The sequence below is a fragment of the Piliocolobus tephrosceles genome, chromosome 21, assembly GCF_002776525.5.
Source record: "Piliocolobus tephrosceles isolate RC106 chromosome 21, ASM277652v3, whole genome shotgun sequence".
NCBI lineage: Eukaryota > Metazoa > Chordata > Mammalia > Primates > Cercopithecidae > Piliocolobus > Piliocolobus tephrosceles.
This window is the reverse complement of record NC_045454.1, coordinates 48,175,464-48,193,745: the sequence shown is the minus strand read 5'-3', so window position 1 is coordinate 48,193,745 and position 18,282 is coordinate 48,175,464. Positions and strand designations below refer to the sequence as shown.

The 18,282-nt window shown below is 56.4% G+C and overlaps 3 protein-coding genes across 3 annotated transcripts in view; all 3 read right to left on the bottom strand.

Annotated features, from left to right (window-relative positions):
• PLIN5 (perilipin 5) overlaps positions 1 to 2,599 on the bottom strand; it is a 12,110-nt gene extending 9,511 nt beyond the window's left edge. Inside the window, exons 1-2 of the mRNA XM_026455519.1 lie at positions 2,574 to 2,599; positions 1,453 to 1,536 (exon numbers count right to left, since the gene is read on the bottom strand). Coding sequence (XP_026311304.1) covers positions 1,453 to 1,518 — 66 coding nt within the window. The 5' untranslated portion in view covers positions 1,519 to 1,536; positions 2,574 to 2,599. The remainder of the gene's footprint in view (positions 1 to 1,452; positions 1,537 to 2,573) is intronic.
• A 1,233-nt stretch (positions 2,600 to 3,832) lies between these two features.
• Positions 3,833 to 7,514, bottom strand: LRG1 (leucine rich alpha-2-glycoprotein 1). Its single transcript, XM_023185648.2, has 2 exons — positions 7,392 to 7,514; positions 3,833 to 6,382 (listed from the first exon to the last, which is right to left on the bottom strand). The coding sequence occupies exons 1-2, from the start codon at positions 7,421 to 7,423 to the stop codon at positions 5,371 to 5,373; spliced, it is 1,044 nt and encodes a 347-aa protein (XP_023041416.1). The 5' UTR covers positions 7,424 to 7,514; the 3' UTR covers positions 3,833 to 5,370.
• Positions 7,515 to 10,142: 2,628 nt separating this feature from the next.
• SEMA6B (semaphorin 6B) overlaps positions 10,143 to 18,282 on the bottom strand; it is a 17,486-nt gene continuing 9,346 nt past the window's right edge. Inside the window, exons 11-17 of the mRNA XM_026455518.1 lie at positions 17,574 to 17,705; positions 16,899 to 17,048; positions 15,318 to 15,500; positions 15,082 to 15,228; positions 13,159 to 13,236; positions 12,985 to 13,043; positions 10,143 to 12,077 (exon numbers count right to left, since the gene is read on the bottom strand). Of these exons, the coding sequence (XP_026311303.1) occupies positions 11,152 to 12,077; positions 12,985 to 13,043; positions 13,159 to 13,236; positions 15,082 to 15,228; positions 15,318 to 15,500; positions 16,899 to 17,048; positions 17,574 to 17,705 (1,675 nt within the window). The 3' untranslated portion in view covers positions 10,143 to 11,151. The remainder of the gene's footprint in view (positions 12,078 to 12,984; positions 13,044 to 13,158; positions 13,237 to 15,081; positions 15,229 to 15,317; positions 15,501 to 16,898; positions 17,049 to 17,573; positions 17,706 to 18,282) is intronic.

Sequence of the window (18,282 nt, the reverse complement as noted above, 5' to 3'; positions counted from 1 at the left end):
ACAGGGTTTCACTATGTTGGCCAGGCTGGTCTCGAACTCCTGACCTCAGGTGATCCACCCAACTCAGCCTCCCAAAGTGCTGGGATTACAGGCGTGAGCCACGGCGCCTGGTCACAATTTTTTTGTTTTCAATAGAGACAAGGTCCTGCTCTGTTGCCCAGGCTGGAGGGTAATGATTCAAGCACGGCTCCCTGCAGCCTCAGCATCCCAGGCTCAAGCAGTCCTCCCACTTCAGTCTCCAAGTACCTGGGATTACAGGTGCACACCACTGTGCCCAGCTAATTTTATTTTATAGAGATGGGGTCTTGCCGTGTTGCCCATGCTGGTCTTGAACTCCTGGCTCAAGTGATCCTCCCGCTTCAGTCTCCTAATATGCTGGGATTATAGGCATGAACCACTGCACCTGGCCAAATACTATGTTTTTTGATCTGCATTTGGTTGGAAAAGGTCTGCATACTTCTGTCTCCTGGGTTCAAGAGATTCTCCTGCCTCAGCCTCCCAATTAGCTGGGATTACAGGCAGCCACCACCACACCTGGCCTTGTTTTTTTTTTTTTTTTTTTTTGTGATGGAGTCTCCTCCTTGTTACCCAGGCTGGAGTGCAGTGGTGTGATCTCGGCTCACTGCAACCCCCGCCTCCAGGGTTCAAGCGATTCTCCTGCCTCAGGCTCCTGAGTAGCTGGGAATACAGGCACCCACCACCACGCCCGGCTAATTCTTGTACTTTTAGTAGAGACAGGGTTTCACCATGTTGGCCAGGCTGGTCTCAAACTCCTGACCTCAGGTGATCTACCCGTTTGGCCTCTCAAAGTGCTGGGATTACAGGTGTGAGCCACCGTGCCCAGCCTGACCTGTGCAGTTCAAACCCGTGTTATTAAAGGGTTGACTGTGATCTGTCTGCTCGAGGGAGGAGATGTTAGTTTCGGGGTTCAGAGCACCGCCCCTGGAGCACAATGGCCTCTGTTCACTTCTGGTTCAACTGCCTCCAAGCTGTGTGAACTTGGGCAAGGAACTGAACCATTCGGTGCCTTGGTTTCCCCAGCTATGAAATGCATTACTAGGGTTGGGATTGGTATTCAAGGAGCCAATATACATGAAACTCTTGCAACCGATACAGTGATTGCTGCTCTATTGTTGTTATTGAGGGCGCCATGATGGTGGACGTGGAGACAAAAGGATACAGGTGGAGACCCAGGGATCAGAGGAGAGGCAAAGGGTTGGGTAGGAGCCACAAAAGCCAGCTGGGTGTCTTTGAGAGACACTCCCCTCCCAGGGCCTCATTAAGACCCCACTAGGAAACAGACCATCTCCTCCATGGACCAAAATATTTTATGAGTCAGGTTTTCCCAGCAAGGAGAGGAGTAGGGCGGGATACCTGGCCTGAAACGCTCCTAGAAGGGACTGTCCCACAGAATTCCTTGTGTCCCCGCTCCATGGGAGGGGCAGCCCTCACCTGCTGGGTCTGAGAATCTGAGCCGCTGGGTCTGGGGATCTGAGCCGCCTCATCTTCGGACATCATGCTGCAAACAGGATCACCCTGCAGGGCAGGATTGAGTAAGGGGGGACACCTGCCCAGGCGTCAGATCCTGTCAAATAAACCTCTTGGGGCCTCAGTTTCTTCATCTGAATAATGGAGCATTCTGCAGGGCTCAGACAATGCATGTCCAGAGCTCTGTACACAGAAGATGTCCAATAATGAGCCTCTGGCAAGGTGGGGTTGCCGGAGTGATTTGAAGCATGGTCTCTGAGGTGAGAGACACCTGGGTTCAAATGCTACCATTAATTGCGGTGTTATTTTTATTTATTTATTATTTTTAAAAGTCAGAATCTCTCTCTTGCCCAGGCTGGAGAGCAGTGGCACCATCTCAGCTCACTGCAATCTCCGCCTCGCAGGTTCAAGTGATTCTCCTGACTCAGCCTCCCAGTTAGCTGGGATTGCCCACGTGCCACCATGCTCAGCTAATTTTTGTGTTTTTAGTAGAAACGGGGTTTTGCCGTGTCGCCCAGGCACGTCTCAAACTCCTGGGCTCAAATGATCCGCCCGCCTCAGCCTCCTAAAGTGCTGGGATTACAGGCATGAGACACTGCAACTGGCCTGCTGTGTGATTTTTGGCACCCGCCTTCACCTCTCTGGGCTGTTTCCTGTTTTGTTAGATGGGGGAGGTCCCTGCTACCCCTGCAGCCCCTGCTTGGGCCCAGAACTGCCCAAGCACCCCGGACGGCTGGAGGTGGTAGCTGCTGAGTCCTAGTCCACTCACAGCTCATTTGACAGACAGGGCAACTGAGGCACGCAGCAGGTCCATACTGGTCCCAAGGTCACGCAGCCAGCTAGAGTTAGAGGGGGGAGCTCGACTTGCCGCCTGCGATCCCTCCGGTTGCCACCCCGCGTCCTCTGAGGCCTGGTCCTCGCCCAACTGGGTCCTGAGCTGGGGCCAACTGGGCCAAGGGTCTCAGCCACCTGCTCTGGCCCGTCGTATCCGTCCCACGCCGCCGGACCTTCGCCCAACCACCCTATCTGGAGCTCCTCTCCTAGGCCCGGGGGACGCTCCTGGACGCCGCCCTCAGGGCACTCACCTGCGCGCGAGCGGCTTCAGACCCCAGGTGTCTCCGCTGACCCCACGCCGAAATCTCCACCCCCTGCTCACCGGCCCCGGCCGTCTTATATCTGCTTGCGGAGTGGGGGCCTCCGGAACTGACCAATGGGGAGAGGCCATGCGGGGGCGTGCCCAGGGGGTGTGGCTCCAGGCTTCCCTCGCCCTCTCCTTGGGCTAGCCCCGTGCTCTGCGGTTGCCATAGCAATCCGGGAGCGCTGGATGCAAAAGATTGATCTATTATACTTTATTATACCAAGTTTGTCCACCTGTCACCCTCACTGCTGTTGCCATGGAGATGGTCTATGCGATCACAGCCACCATGGCCCTGTTGAGTGACCTTGGCCCAGTCGCTGATGACTTTTCTTATCATTAATTATTATTATTTATCGATTTTTGAGACTGGGTCTTGCTCGGTCACCCAGGGCTAGAGTGCAGTGGTGTGATCATAGCTCACTGCAGCCTTGCCTTCCTAGGCTCAGGTGATCCTCCCGCCTCAGCCTCCTGAGTAGCTGGGACCACAGGCACACACCACCACGCCCAGCTAACTTTTTTTTAAAAACTTTTTGTAGAGACGAGATGTCCCTGTGTTGACCAGGCTGGTCTTGAACCCCTAAGGCCCAAGTGATCCTTCCACCTCAGCCTCCCGAATTGCTGGGATTACAGGTGTGAGCCATTGCCCCCAGCCTCTTTTTATTTCTTAATCTGCCCCTTAACTAACCAGAAGCCAAGCCTGCCCTTTCCCTAGGATTCCCCATTTTACAGCTGAGCAAGCTGAGGCTCAGATATCGTAAATCACTTGCCCTGCGTACCATAGCAGGTGAATATCCTATTCCTTTTTTTTTTTTTTTTTTTTGAGACAGCGTCTGACTCTGTCACCCAGGCTGGAGTGCAGTGGTGCAATCTCGGCTCACTGCAACCTCCGCCCCCTGGGTTCAAGTGATTCTCCTGCCTCAGCCTCCCGGGTAGCTGGGATTACAGGCGCCCGCCACCCTACCTAGCTAATTTTTGTATTTTTAGTAGATACGGGGTTTCACCATATGGGTCAGCTTGGTCTTGAACTCCTGACTTTGTGATTCGCCCGTCTTGGCCTCCCAAATGCTAGGATTACAGGCATGAGTCACCACGCCCGGCCAGGGATCCTGTTCAAAGCTAGCCCTGCTGGATCCCAGAACCCTGCCTTTTCATTGCCGTGCCTGAATGACCACAGATATAGGCATGGTCTATTTATTTATGTACTTATTTAGAGACACAGTTTCACTCTGTCGCCCAGACTGGAGTGCAGTGGCGCGATCTTGGCTCACTGCAACCTCCACCTCCCAGGTTCGAGCGATTCTCCTGCCTGACCCTCCCGAGTAGCTGGTATGACAGGCACATGCCATTCTGCCTGGCTAACTTTTGTATTTTGTATTCTAGTAGAGACGGGGTTTTGCCATGTTGGCCAGGCTGGTCTCGAACTCCTGACCTCGGGTGATCTGCCTGCCTCAGCCTCCCAAAGTGCTATAATCCCAAAGGGATTATAGGCGTGAGCCACAGCACCAGGCTGCATGTTCATTTTTTAGGGACCTGGGAAAACTGGACATACCCCCAAGCCCCAGGGTCTCCCAAATCTGATTGCAGCCCCCACATGGCCAATGACATATAAGCAGGTGGGCCCGGGACCCCGTCCATCCCTTTGGCCCCATCCCGCCCCTGCAACCTTGCACGGGGCAGGTGCCCCCTTAGATGATCTCAGGCCGGCACGACAAATTGTTTGGAGACCTGGACAATCTGGTTTGACTTAAACCTTCTCCTAGGACACAAGCCCTGGCAGAAATCCACTGGTAAAATGACACCCGGGCAACGGTCAAGGTTTTATTTCCAGTTAGGTCCCAGGACGGGGGAAGGGAGAGGAAAAGTCACAGGCCTTTGATCCCAACTGTCACCCCCTAGGAAGACCACATCCCACACCCCAGGGCCCGGGCCATGCCTCTTTTCCTCCTTCACCCCGGAGTCCTAGGAAGTTGATTTGAGAAGATGCTAAGAACACAGCAAAAGCCAATTCATCCTATCCAGCTTTCAAGAGTTATTTATTAAATCCCTTGGGTCTGACCCCAAGCTAAATGGGACTCAGCACCAGACCCTGCACTCAGAGAGCCCCCTGACTTGGGGAAGACAGAGTCAGAGAAAGGCCAGGGCTTTCCGGAGGGAAGGGCTTAGCCGGAGGGAAGGACAAGGGGGCTGGGAGAACCCAGAGATTGAGAGATCTGGGAAACGGGGAATGGCGTTCCAGAGAGAGGGCACATCTTGGGCACGGGTAAGGAAAGCCCATCGTGTGTTTTAGAAGCATGCGTGGGTGAAACGGGGTCCCAGCCATAATGGACAGCCCTGAGTCTCACCTGTAAAAGGTAGGATTGTTTGTTTTTTATTTTTATTTTTTATTTTTGAGACAGAATCTCGCTCTGTTGCCCAGGCTAGAGTGCAGTGGCGCGATCTCGGCTCGCTGCAAGCTCCGCCTCCCGGGTTCACGCCACTCTCCTGCCTCAGCCTTCCGAGTAGCTGGGACTACAGGCGCCCGCCACCACATCTGGCTAATTTTTTTGTATTTTTAGTAGAGATGGGGTTTCACCGTGTTAGCCAGGATGGTCTCGATCTCCTGACCTTGTGATCTGCCCACCTTGGCCTCCCGAAGTGCTGGGATTACAGGCGTGAGCCACCGCGCCCGGCCAAAGGCAGGATTATTTGCTAAGTGGGTTGCAGTGTTCTACCAGACCCCCCACCCTCAACCCCAGCCCCAGGTCTCACTGGGACTCGGCCACTGCCAGGAGCATCTGGCCCTTCACGGCTTCAGGCCCAGCACAGCGCGTGTCATTCTGGGAAAACATCTTGTCTTTTTGGGCCTGAAGCCAACGATAGAGGTCGCTCAGGTTCTGGTCACAGATCCAGGGGTTGCTGGAGATGTCAAAGCCATCCCTCATGTCCCGGTTCGGCTGCCCTAGGGATGTCCAGAGCCCCTCGGGCACGCTGGCCAGCGAGTTATTGGAGAGGTCCAGCATGCCCAGCTGCCGCAGGCCGTGGAAGGCACCGGCTGCCACCCTGGCCAGCTTGTTGCCGTTCAGGAAAAGGTAGCGCAGGTCTGGCTGTGGCACGAGGAGATCCTTTCCCAGTTCTTGCAATTTATTGCCTTCTAGATGTAGCCGTTCTAATTGCAGCGGACCCTGCAGAAAGTCAGGGGGCAAGGTCTCCAGCTGGTTCTCCGCAAGGTCAAGGGTGCGCAGGAGGGTGAAGTTGGCCAGCAGCCCAGGGCGCAGCTTCCGGAGGCAGTTCCCAGACAGGTCCAGATGCCTCAGGGCTTTCAGGCCGTGCAGCCACGAGGCCTCCAGGACCTCCAGTTGGTTTTCTTTCAACACCAGGGTGTCCAGGGTGGCTGAGGCCTGGAAGAGGCCTGGGGGCAGCCCGGTCAGGGAGTTTCGAGTTAGATCCAGCACCCTGAGCTGCGGCACTGGCCGCAGGAACTCGGGTGAGAGGCTTTCCAGTCTGTTGCTGGAGAGGTGCAATTCTTGGAGCTTAGAGGTGCCCTGGAGGAGGTTGGGTGGCAGGAGGGTCAGGTTGAAGAACTCCACGGCCAGGTGCACAGTGTCGGCTGGCAGGTAGCTGGGGATTTTGGCAGGTGGTTGGCAGGAGATGGAGCTGCCGTGGTCTGAGCGAAACACCTGGCAGTCTTTGGGGCTCAGGGTGACCCCCCAGGCTGAGGCCGCCAATAGCAGCAGTAGGAACAGGGTTCTAGAAAGATGGGGTTGAAAGCCCCCTGGGCTGCAGGCAGTAACAGAAGATGCTTACTAAACCACAGTGAAAATACACTCAGCTAGGTGAAAATACACCCCCAAATTTGCCCACTTCTTCCCATCTCTGCAGCTACCAGCCTGGACTATGCCACCTCATCTCTTACCTGGACTAGGGCAGTTGCTTCCTTCTCCTCTCCCAGCTTCTACCCTCACCCCCCACAGCTGCCAGAAGTGGCGCCTGTTGCAGGGAGAATTACAATTCTAGGAAAGTTGAGTTTCTGAGTGTAACTCCCGCATAATATGAATACACTTCCCCATCACCAGCCTAGCCCCCATGAGCTGCTAATTATTCATAGTCCAACTTGCTAGTTTCTTCTGATCTGGCTTGTTTTCTGGGTCAGACCTTGTCTCCCTGGCTCTGTGTTTTGATGTGAACTCCTATTCATCCTGCAAAGCCCCAGCTCCAATGCCCTCTTTTCCATGAAGACTTCTCTGCTCTGGGATCCTGGTCTTTCTGTCCAGCCTTGACCAGTTGGGTGCTTGGAGGAAGACAGATGTTCAGGTTCACGTTTTTGAGACAGGGTCTTGCTCGGTTGCCCAGGCTGGAGGGCATTGGTATGATCATAGCTCACTGCAGCCTCTGAACATGAAAAGTGTATCCTGCTTTGGCCCGGTCTGAGGGTGGGCATTTGGCCTTGGGAAGGGGTGGTTTACACCTAGCACCCTTGGAAGCCTGGGCTTTCCCCTCCTTCTCTAGGGCTTCCCTGGCCCAGCAGCCATCAGACATGATCTGGACAGCCTTGGTCACTGTGGCCCCAGACCTCTAACAAGAAGCCTCCCCCAACCCCACATTGCCCATGCCCACCTGGGCTTCTGCAGGTGTGTGTGTGTGTGTGTGTGTGTGTGTGTCAGTCTTTCTGTCATAGTTAAGGTTAATCTGTCCCCAGGCTCCAGGTCTGTATCTGCTCCCTGTGACTTCAGTGGGTCAGCTGGAATGTGGGTCAGACCTGCCTAGGACAGGTAGTGTGGGGACCTACCTTTCGGGTCGCTGTCTGCTCCAAGAGGCCATGGTAGCTCTTGTCTTTTGCTTCTGGGTTGTCCTGGCCTGGGGAGGTGGCCTTATACCTGCCTGGACTGGGGGCCAGGGAACCAACCTTGGGAAAGTCCCCACCCCCAACAGTTCCTGATAGGGGCTGAGGCTAAGCCAGGCAGGGAAAGGGGAGGGGTCAGGATTACAAAATTGCTTCCTGGAAATTGTTTCCTGTTCAACCTCTTTTTGACCCTGCTTCTAAAACCCAGGTTTTTCTTTCCTTGTTTCCTGATTTTTGGGGGACATCCAAGAGTCTCTCTAGTTGCATCCTCACTTCCCCCAACCCAGAGTTCAAGGATCAATGTTTGCAAGGCACCATTCCTGGAGATAGCGACAGCTCTTAGCAAGAGGAGTTATTTACTATAAACTTGAGCAACCAGGAAGCTCACTGTAAAGAACAAAAAAACTCTCGTCTTTACTTCGTGGTATGTTGATATTGCTTTTTTTAAATGAAGTCATTTAAAAAATACAATTCAATAGTGAATAATGCCAAAAGTCTCTATGGTCCTTGGACAGTGGCTTGGGAGGAACCAAACCTGGTTCTGAATTCCAGCTCTGTCATGAACAGCTTTGCTTTGTAACCTTTGGCAAGTGACTTAACTTTTCTTGGCCTCAGTTTCCCCATCTATGAAGCTGAACTCAGATCTTTGAGGGCTCTTTCTACCCTTTTTTCTCTTCATCTGAATCTGACATCCATGCTATTGTTTCCATTCCTCCTCATTTCCTATTAAATGCATTTGGAGGCTACAAATTTCCTTTGAGAACAGCTTTGGCTACATCTCATGGACTTGGCTGCAGAGTGCTTGCATTCTTGTTGAGTTCTTTTTTTTTTTTTTTGAGATGGAGTCTCGCTCTGTCACCCGGGCTGGAGTGCAGTGGCCGGATCTCAGCTCACTGCAAGCTCCGCCTCCCGGGTTTACGCCATTCTCCTGCCTCAGCCTCCCGAGTAGCTGAGTAGCTGGGACTACAGGCGCCAGCCACCTCGTCCGGCTAGTTTTTTGTATTTTTAGTAGAGACGGGGTTTCACCGTGTTAGCCAGGATGGTCTCGAACTCCTGACTTCGTGATCCGCCTGTCTCGGCCTCCCAAAGTGCTGGGATTACAGGCTTGAGCCACTGCGCCCGGCCTCTTGTTGAGTTCTAAATATTTAGGTATGATGTGTCACCTTTATCTGCACCTATGACTATTTTTTTTTTTTTTTTTTGAGACTGAGTCTTGCACTGTTGCTCAGGCTGGAGTGCAGTGGCACGATCTCGGCTCACTGCAAGCTCTGCCTCCCAGGTTCTCACCATTCTCCCGCCTCAGCCTCCCGCATAACTGGGACTACAGGCATGCACCACCATGCCTGGCTAATTTTTATATTTTTAATAGAGACAGGATTTTGCCATGTGGCCCAGGCTGGTCTTGAACTCCTGAGCTCATGTGATCCACTGGCCCCGGCCTCCTAAAGTGCTGAAATTACAGATGTGAGCCACTATGCCCTTTTTTTTTTTTTTTTTGAGACAGGATTTTGCTCTGTCACCCAGCGGGAACAGTGTGGTGCGATCACAGCTAACTGTAGCTTTGACTGTGGGCTCAAGGCCTCCCAAGTAGCTGGGACTATGGGCACGTGCCATCATGCCTCGCTAATTTTTTTTGAGATGGAGTCTCCCTCTGTCACCCACGCTGGAGTGCAGTGACGCGATTTCAGCTCCTTGCAACCTCCATCTCCTGGATTCAAGCGATTCTCCTGCCTCAGCCTCCTGAGTAGCTGGGAATATAGGCACATGCTACCATGCCCAGATAATTTTAAAAAATTTTTTTGTAGGAGGAGGCTGGTCTTGAACTGCTGGGCTCAAGGAATCCTCTCAGTCTCTCTGAGCCGTGAGCCACTGCACTCGGTCTGTCTTGTACCCTCCCCTGTTCCCAGAGCCCAGTCATTCGTAGGTCTTAATCAACATGGGCTGAGAGAAAGGAAGGCTTGTGAAATGTGGTGACACAGTAACAAAATGATCCCTTAAAATGAAATCAAATCACATCCCTGCTTAAAACTCTCTGATGACTTCTTGTCCCACTTAAAACAAAATTCATAAGGCTGGCTGGGCGCGGTGGCTCATGCCTGTAATCCCAGCACTTTGGGAGGCCGAGGCGGGCAGATCACCTGAGGTCAGGATGTGGGGGTTGCAGTGAGCCGAGATCACGCCACTGCACTCCAACCTGGGCGACAGAGTGAGACTCCGTCTCAAAAAAAAAAAAAAAAGAAAGAAACTGGCTGCTATGCAGATGAAGACGTTTCCACACTCAGCTCCCCAGACTTGTTTTGACCCAGCCTTTTCTTTCTTTCTTTTTTTTTTGAGACAGAGTCTCGCTGTCACCCCAGGACCCAGGCTGGAGTGCAGTGGTATGACCTCAGCTCACTGAAACCTCTGACTCCCAGATTCAAGCGATTCTCCTGCCTCAGTCAGCCGAGTAGCTGGGATTACAGGCACCCACCACCACGCCTGGCTAATTTTTTTTTGTATTTTTAGTAGAGACGGGGTTTTGCCATGTTGGCCAGGCTGGTCTTGAACTCTTGACCTCAAGTGATCCGCCCACCTCGGCCTCCCAAAGTGCCCGGGATTACAGGCTGTGAGCCACCACACCTGGCCTGGTCTTGACTTTTGAGGATGCCCCCAACCCATGCCACCCCTAGGAGGCAGAGCAGAGCCAGAGTCATGGGGGCCGGTGGTTGTAAACAGAGTTTTATTGATGGGGAGGGGGCTGGGGGAGGCAAACTCCAGAGAGGGTGGAGGACCCAGCCGGCCACGTGGCATGCATGGTCAGCTGGAGGTCAGAGGGGGGAGGTCACAAGGGGACGGGTGGCATAGGAGTCTCTCACCACCCTGGGGCCGTATTTACAGAGGGGCCCCGCCCACCTTCACCGTCCCCCAGGCCCCAAGCCCTTTAGACAGCTGCTGCCGATGTGACTTCTGGACAGGCCCTCCCCGTGTCCCCTGCCTGAAACCCCAGCATTGTCCCCGCTTCCCTCTGCAGAGGGGGATTCAAACTCCTAACCGGCAGCTCCGAGGCCCCCGGCCTTCTGGAAGCCCCAGCGTCGGCTCAGCCAACGCCCAGGCCGCTGGAGGCACCACGATCGTCGCTCATGGACACACACCCTGCACGCGTGGCCCACCTGACACACACGCCCACAGCAGCCCTGGCTGGCACGCACACGCACGCCCACCTCCCCGGCCCCTTGCACACGAACACGGCACACACACGCACGCACAACCCACACACGCCAGGGGCCTGGGTCGGGGAGGGACCTTTCCAGGGGTGGGGGAGGGCTTGGGTCTGCAGCTGTGGCCCCCCCATTCCTCACCGGCGTCCAAGCCTCCCCTGCCTGCCGCCACCCCGAGAACGGAGTTGTGCAATTGGTTAGAAAACCGCAAAGAAACCAAAACTGCAAAAGAAACCAAAACCTATGCGCGTAAGGTCAACCTCAAATCCATAGCAAAGTCCTCCCGCCCGCCCACCCCCAAACCGTCTCAGCGTCCTGCGGCCCCGGGTCGGGGGAGGGCGAGCTGGTTGTGCTTCCTTGTGGCGGAGGGGGCCCCCTACTCCGCGGGTGGGTCGCGGCGGGGGCTTGAGCACCCACTCGGAGTTGCCCCGGGCCCCGGCGTTCTGGCACCGTCTCTCGCTCCTGGTTCCCGTGGCTGGCACTGCCAAGGCATCGGGGGGGCCCCTGGCCTAGGGCACGGGGGGCGCAGTCCTGTCCGCCCCCCCATAGGGGAGGAGGTGGGCCAAGTCTGTGCCGGGCCGGGCGTGGCAGCCGCGGTGGCGGTCCCCAGGCCGGGCCTCGCCGCTGTTGAACGTGTGGGTGCGGCGCAGGGTGGCGGCCGGAGGGGCGTGGGGGCCCGGTGGTCTCCGCAGGCTGCCCGTCGGGGGCGGGCTCCAGGGCCGCGGGAGGCCATCGGCGGCTGAGGCTGGGTCCAAGGGGCCCGTGGGCGCCGACACCACCCGCCGGCGGTCCGGGCTGGCGTGGGGGGTGAGCGGGAAGTCGCCGTGGGAGGCGCGGCCGGGCCGGGCAGCATAGAGGCGGGCGTCGGGGGTCGGCTCCCCAGGCGCGGAGGGCTGCTCGGGGGCCCGGGCGGGCGCCAGCAGTAGGAGGGAGGACGAAGCGGAGGCGGGGAGCAGGGGGTGGCCGTGGTCCCAGGCGCGGGGGCCCAGGGCGTGGGGATGCGGGTGCGGGGTGGGCAGGCGCTTCTGCGGCAGCGGCGTCTGCTCGGGCGTGGGCAGCAGCCCCGAGTCCAGGTCGTGGGGCCCGCCCTGCAGCAGCGTGGCCTTGGCCCAGCCGTTCTGCATCAGGGGCGCCAGCAGGGCCTCGGGGGGAACCCCGGCGCCGCCGCCGCCTCCGCCCCGGCCCCCGGGACCCTGCGCCCTGCGCTCGCCCAGGCGGCTGACGCTCAGCACCGCCTCGCCCGCCCCGTGCGCCAGGATGGCCTCCTTGTCCTTGCGCCGGGCCAGCTCCCGCCGCTCACGTAGGCCCACGAACCAGCCCACGCTGAAGCCGGACACCACGGCTCCCACCACGAAGGCCGCCACCGACGACGTCACCAGCAGGTTCACTGACACCAGCCCCGCACGGTCCTCTGAGAGGCTGGCCCGCAGGAGTCCTGGCGGGGGAGCACAGGGCGGTTAGCGGGACCGAGGGGGGCCCCGGGCACCCCTCCTACCTCCTCAGGCCCTCTGTACTCTTTTTTATTATTTTTATTTGTTGTTATTATTATTATTATTTTTTTTTTTTTTGAGACGGAGTCTCGCTCTGTTGCCCAGGCTGGAGTGCAGTGGCCTGACCATAGTTCACTGCAGCCTCCACCTCCCTGGCTCAAGCGATCCTCCCGCCTCAGCCTCCCGAGTAGCCAGGACTACAGGCATGCACTGCCAGTCTGGATTATTTTTAGGTTTTTGTTTTAGAGACAGGGTTTCACTATGTTGCCCAGGCTGGTCTCGAACTCCTGACCTAAAGTGACCCTCCTGTCTTGGCCAGTCAGAATGCTGGGATTATAGGCAGGAGTTGCCGCCGCCTGGCCCCTTCTGTCCTATTGAAGTTTGTCTGTCTGCCTTCTGTTTCTCTTCGTCCTTGTCAAAGCCTGTTTCTTGGTGTGTTTGTCTTCTGGGGTCTCTGTTCTTCCCGTCTCCCTCCCCAATAAATGAGACCTCTGTCGCCCAGGCTGGAGTGCAGTGGCCGGATCTCAGCTCACTGCAAGCTCCGCCTCCCAGGTTTACGCCATTCTCCTGCCTCAGCCTCCCGAGTAGCTGGGACTACAGGCGCCCGCCACCTGGCCCGGCTCGATTTTTGTATTTTTTTAGTAGAGACGGGGTTTCACCGTGTTAGCCAGGATGGTCTCGATCTCCCGACCTCGTGATCCACCCATCCCGGCCTCCCAAAGTCACCCGGCCCCCTCCATGCCTTTTTAAAGCTCTGATGGAGTCCAGTTTCCCCACTCACCTCCCGGAGTATTCGAGGGTCCTCCAGCCTCCTCCCTCCCCTCCCCCATGGCTGCCATCCTCCCAACTCACCTGTGCAGTCCCCTAAGCCTGAGGTGCTGGCCCCGGACACGTCCTGCTCAAAGGTGACTCTAGGGGAGAGGAGGCACCGTCAGCAGAGGCCCCTCTCACAGTCAGAGATCCAGGGGATCCTGGATCTTGGGCGGGTCCGACACACCTTCCACCCACCTGCCTCTCCCGCAGTACCTGGTGCCTGGGCTGAGGAAGATGCAGGAGCCATCGGGGGCCCACCCGCAGTAGGGGTCCTGACTGCCGATACAGTTCCTAGAGCAGACCAGGGACCGAATGGGACAAGTGTCCAAGTCACTCACACAGCCTCAACGGTGATGGTGACCTGTGGGCCCTGTTCCAAGCACCTGCCTCTTTATTTTTATTTTATTTATTTATTTATTTTTGAGACGGAATTTCGCTCTTGTTGCCCAGGCTGGAGTGTAGCGGCAGCATCTTGGTTCACTGCAACCTCTGCCTCCCGGGTTCAAGCAATTCTGCTGCCTCAGCCTCCGAAGTCACAGGGATTACAGGCACATACCACCATACCTGGCTAATCTTTGCTTTTTTTTTTTTTTTTTTTTGAGGCGGAGTCTTGCTCTGTCGCCCAGGCTGGAGTGCTGTGGCCGGATATCAGCTCACTGCAAGCTCCGCCTCCTGGGTTCACGCCATTCTCCTGCCTCAGCCTCCCGAGTAGCTGGGACTACAGGCGCCGCCACCTCGCCCGGCTAGTTTTTTTTGTAGTTTTTAGTAGAGATGGGGTTTCACCGTGTTAGCCAGGATGGTCTCGATCTCCTGACCTCGTGATCCGCCCGTCTCGGCCTCCCAAAGGGCTGGGATTACAGGCTTGAGCCACCGCGCCCAGCATCTTTGCATTTTTAGTTGAGTCAGGGTTTCACCAGGTTGGCCAGGCTGGTCTGGAACTCCTGACCTCAGGTGATCCATCCGCCTCAGACCCCCAAAGTGGTGGGATTACAGGTGTGAGCCACCATGCCTGGCGTTTTTTTTATTTTTAAATTAAAAAAATTTTTTTATTTAAAATTTAATTTTTTTTTCTTTAAGAGACAGGGTCATGCTCTGTCACTCAGGCTGGAGTACAGTGGCATGATCATAGTTCACTGCAGCCTCAACCTCCCAGACTCAAGTGATCCTCCTGCCTCAGCCTTCTGAGTAGTTGGGACCACAGATGTGTGCCACCACGCCCTGCGGACTTTTGTTTTGTTTTTTTTTTTTTAGAGACAGGGTCTCACTACACTGTGTTGCCCAGACTGGTCTCGAACTCCTGGGCTCAAGCAGCAGACCTCCTGCCTTGGCCTCCCAAAGTGCCGGGACGACAGGCGTGAGCTACGAAGCCCAGTCCCTCCTCTTAATAGCAACTCCTGGAGTCCTTAGAACAAACCTGTGTGCAGGACACTGTTCACTCCCCATTTTACAGGTAAGCTAACTGAGGCTCGAGAGAGTAAATGTTTGCCCAAGCGGCAGAGCTGAGATGGGAGCCCAGGCCTCATGCCAGAGGCTGTGCCCTTGGACTTGGAGCTACTGGGTCATCGTTGCCATAACGGTGGGCAGGAAGCAGGGTCCTCTGCACTGACAGCTCACACGGAGCCCAGGCGTGCGCCAGCACTGGGTCCCTCATGCATCCTAGCTTTCCTCCTGTTTTAGAGACAGGGAAACAGCCTCGGCCCCGGTCCCTGGTCTCCTTCCCCTGCAGTCTCCTCCTGGCAGCAGCCACCAGAGGGCACCTGTAAGCACCGGAGTCACAGCCAGTCCCTCCTCTGCCTGCAACCCTACATGGCTCCTACCTCCCTCGAGGTCAAAGACCAAGTCCTCCCTGAGGCCCACAAAGCTCTGCACACACTGCCCCGTCCCCCCCCATCCCTTCCCCGTCCTCCCCTCCTCCCTCTCTCCCCCTTGCTCATTCTGCTCCAGCCACACCGGCCACCTCACTGTTCTTCCAACACACCAGGCGTGGTCCTGCCTCTGGGCCTTTGCATGGGCCGTGCCCTCTGCCCAGCTCAATGACTAGGACGTTGTTGGGCTTTTGATTGGAACCCAGCTCTCCCTCCCTGTGCCCACCCTCCCTCATTTCCTGCCCATGGCGGGCCTGGGGTGGACACTCACTTCATGCACCCGGAGTACTGCTGGCAGCGAGCCACGGGCACTCGGACCACGCAGCGGGGGAAGGCAGCCAGCAGGCCCCCTGAAGCTGCGTCCAGCTCCAAGCTCAGCAGCCGCTGCCCTGTCTCGCCACCGCCGGGCTGTCCACACCTGGGGAGAAGCAGAGAGGTGAGGCTGAGGGCAACTCAGCCCATCTCCCCTCCTGCTGGCGACCCCTCCCCGTCTTTGCCTGGACCCACCTGTCTGGCCGGTAGGTCTCAAACTCTTCCAGGAAGACACTGAGCCCAGATGTCCCTGAGGTACTGGCGTTGGGCCGGATGAGGAACTTGAGGACGGTCCCTGCCTCAGAACCCAGGAAGACAACAGTCTGGTTGCCCCAGGGGCCGGCTCCCACGTCCACAGCCACTCGAGTCAGCTGGTGCCTGGGGGACAGGGCAGGGGAGGGTCAGGCTGGCCCCATATCCCCCAGGGGTCCTCCGGCCACCACCTGCCACCAACACGGGCCTGGGCATGGTTACACAGGTGTATACAGACAGTGACACACCACGTGACAGCAACAAATGCGGGTGTGCATGGATGCCGGAGACATGGGTGATCACACAGGCACGTGGGCACACTCGCCAGAAACATAACCCCAAACCAGACTCTACTTGGCCCTGTCGCTTTTGTTGAGACAGAGTCTCGTTCTGTCACCCAGGCTGGAGTGCAGTGGCACAATCTCAGCTCACTGCAACCTCCGCCTCCCAGGTTCAAGCGATTCTATTACCTCAGCCTCCTGAGTAGCGGGGACTATAGGTGCGTGCCATCACGCCTGGCCAATTTTTGTTTTGTTTTGTTTTTTTGAGACAGAGTCTCGCTCTGTCACCCAGGCTGTAGTGCAGTGATGCGATCTCGGCTCACTGCATCCTCTGCCTCCTGTGTTCAAGCGATTCTCCTGCCTCAGCCTCCCAAGTAGCTGGGACTACAGGCACCCACCACCACACCCAGCTGATTATTTTTGTATTTTTAGTAGAGACAGGGTTTCACCATTTGGCCAGGCTGGTTTCAAACTCCTGACCTCAAGTGATCCTCCCACCTCGGCCTCCCAAAGTGTGGGATTACAGGCGTGGGCCACTGTGCCTGGCCCCCCTTTCTCCTGATGTGTATGCGTGCCTGTGTACCTTTTAGTCTCTTTCTCTGTCTCTCTTCCCTGTCTCTGTCTCTTTGGGTGTCTGTCTGTCTCTGATTGTCTCTCTCCTTGTCTCTGTCTCTCCTCTCCTTTGTTCTCCTAGTGTGTGTCTGTCTGTCTACCTCTTTTTTTTTTTTTTTTTTTTGAGACATAGACTCCCTCTGGCCCAAGGCTGGAGTGCAGTGGCATGATCTTGGCTCACTGCAACCTCTGCCTCCCGGGTTCAAGTGATTCTCCTGCCTCAGCCTCCCGAGTAGCTGGGACTACAGGCACCTGCCACCATGCCTGGCTAATTTTTGTATTTTAAGTAGAGACGAGGTTTCTCCATGTTGGCCAGGGTGGTCTCAAACTCCTGGCCTTAGGTGATCTGGCCGCCTCGGCCGCCCAAAGTGCTGGGATTACAAGCATGAGCCACCGCACCCAGCACCCTGCCTGTCACCTCTTGATCCCTCTCTGTCTCTCTCTTTATTCTCTGTCTCTCTCCTAGTGTCTCTCCATCTTTCCCTCTCTGTCTCTCTCTGTCTCTCTGTCGCTAGCTCTCTGGGCAGCGCCGGCAGCCATGGGCTCAGCTGTGTTGAGCATCTGCATCCTCTCACCCTCAGTCTACCCCATCCTCTCTCCCCTCGCCACGCCGTGCCCCTCCAGGACTGACCTCATCAGGGTCCGCACGATCCAGGGCGCGTGGCCCAGCGAGGGCACCGCCTCTTCCATCAGAGGGTGGGTCTTGACAAAGTTTAGGATGTCATCCGGCAGGGCGCTGGAGGCATTGTACTGCATCCCGGGGGCTGCGCAGCACCCAGGCCTGGGGGTGGCAAGGGTGTGGTCAGGACGAACGTAAAGGTCCTCATAAAGGGGCCTGGTTCAGGGGTACCCATTGCTTTGCCCAACGGCCTTCAGTTTTTTCTTTCTTTCTTTTTTTTTTTTGAGACGGAATCCAATCCATCGCCCAGGCTGGAGTGCTTTGGCTCACTGCAACCTCCACCTCCTGGGTTCAAGCGATTCTCCTCCTCAGTCACCAGAGTGGCTGGGATTACAGGCATAGGGCCATCAGCCCAGCTAATTTTTGTATTTTTAGTAAAGACAGGGTTTCACCATGTTGGTCAGGCTGGTCTGAAACCCTTAACCTCAGGTGATCCGCCCACCTCAGCCTCCCAGAGCGCTGGGATTACAGGCATGAGCCACCGCGCCCGGCCTCAGTTTTTCCCATCTGCATAATGGGTACAGCTGAACTCAGCACCAGCTAAATAACCACCTGGAAGCCCCAGCCCCTGGCCCTGGGGATCAGGACCTCATCTGGGCACGTGACTCAGGATGGGGGGATTCTCACCGGGGTCGAGGCACCTGATCCTCCGGCACCGGCGTCCAGATGGACTCGGGGGACTTCTGCTCCCTGAAGCGGCCTTCAAACACAGCTGCCACCTGTGTCATGTCAAAGGCGCAGACAGCCGAGCCAGGGATGCTGAGGGGTTGGGATGAAAGAATTTGGTGAGCCCGGTGGGAGGCCCCATCACAGACAATCACATGCAGGAGCCTCTGTCTGCAGGAGCCAGCAAATCTTCAGTCTTCCTGTGCCAGAGAGATGCTGTGTCCCTCCCGCAGCTGTCAAATGCAGCCGATCCTCCTAAGTAACATCTCAGACTGGACCACAGTTCAGGGTCTACGAGGCCGCCCCCTGTCCAGGCCCCCATCTCTGTTTAATTGGATGTCCTGCTTCCCCACTGCCACTGTTAGAACCCATTCCCCAGCAGGCTTTTTCTTTTTCTTTTTTTTTTTTTTGAGACAGAGTCTCGCTCTGTCGCCCAGGCTGGAGTGCAGTGGCGCGATCTCAGCTCACTGCAAGCTCCGCCTCCCGGGTTCACGCCATTCTCCTGCCTCAGCCTCCCGAATAGCTGGGACAACAGGCGCCCGCCACCGCGCCCGGCTAATTTTTTGTATTTTTAGTAGAGACGGGGTTTCACCGTGGTCTTGATCTCCTGACCTTGTGATCCGCCCGTCTCAGCCTCCCAAAGTGCTGGGATTACAGGCGTGAGCCACCG

Bases quoted from the DNA above. Each gene is read 5' to 3' on its own strand.
- LRG1 (XM_023185648.2), bottom strand. From the start codon at position 7,423: ATGGCCTCTTGGAGCAGACAGCGACCCGAAAG. The intron at 6,383-7,391 runs GTAGGTCCCCAC...TACTGCCTGCAG, and splicing joins AGCAGACAGCGACCCGAAAG to CCCAGGGGGCTTTCAACCCC.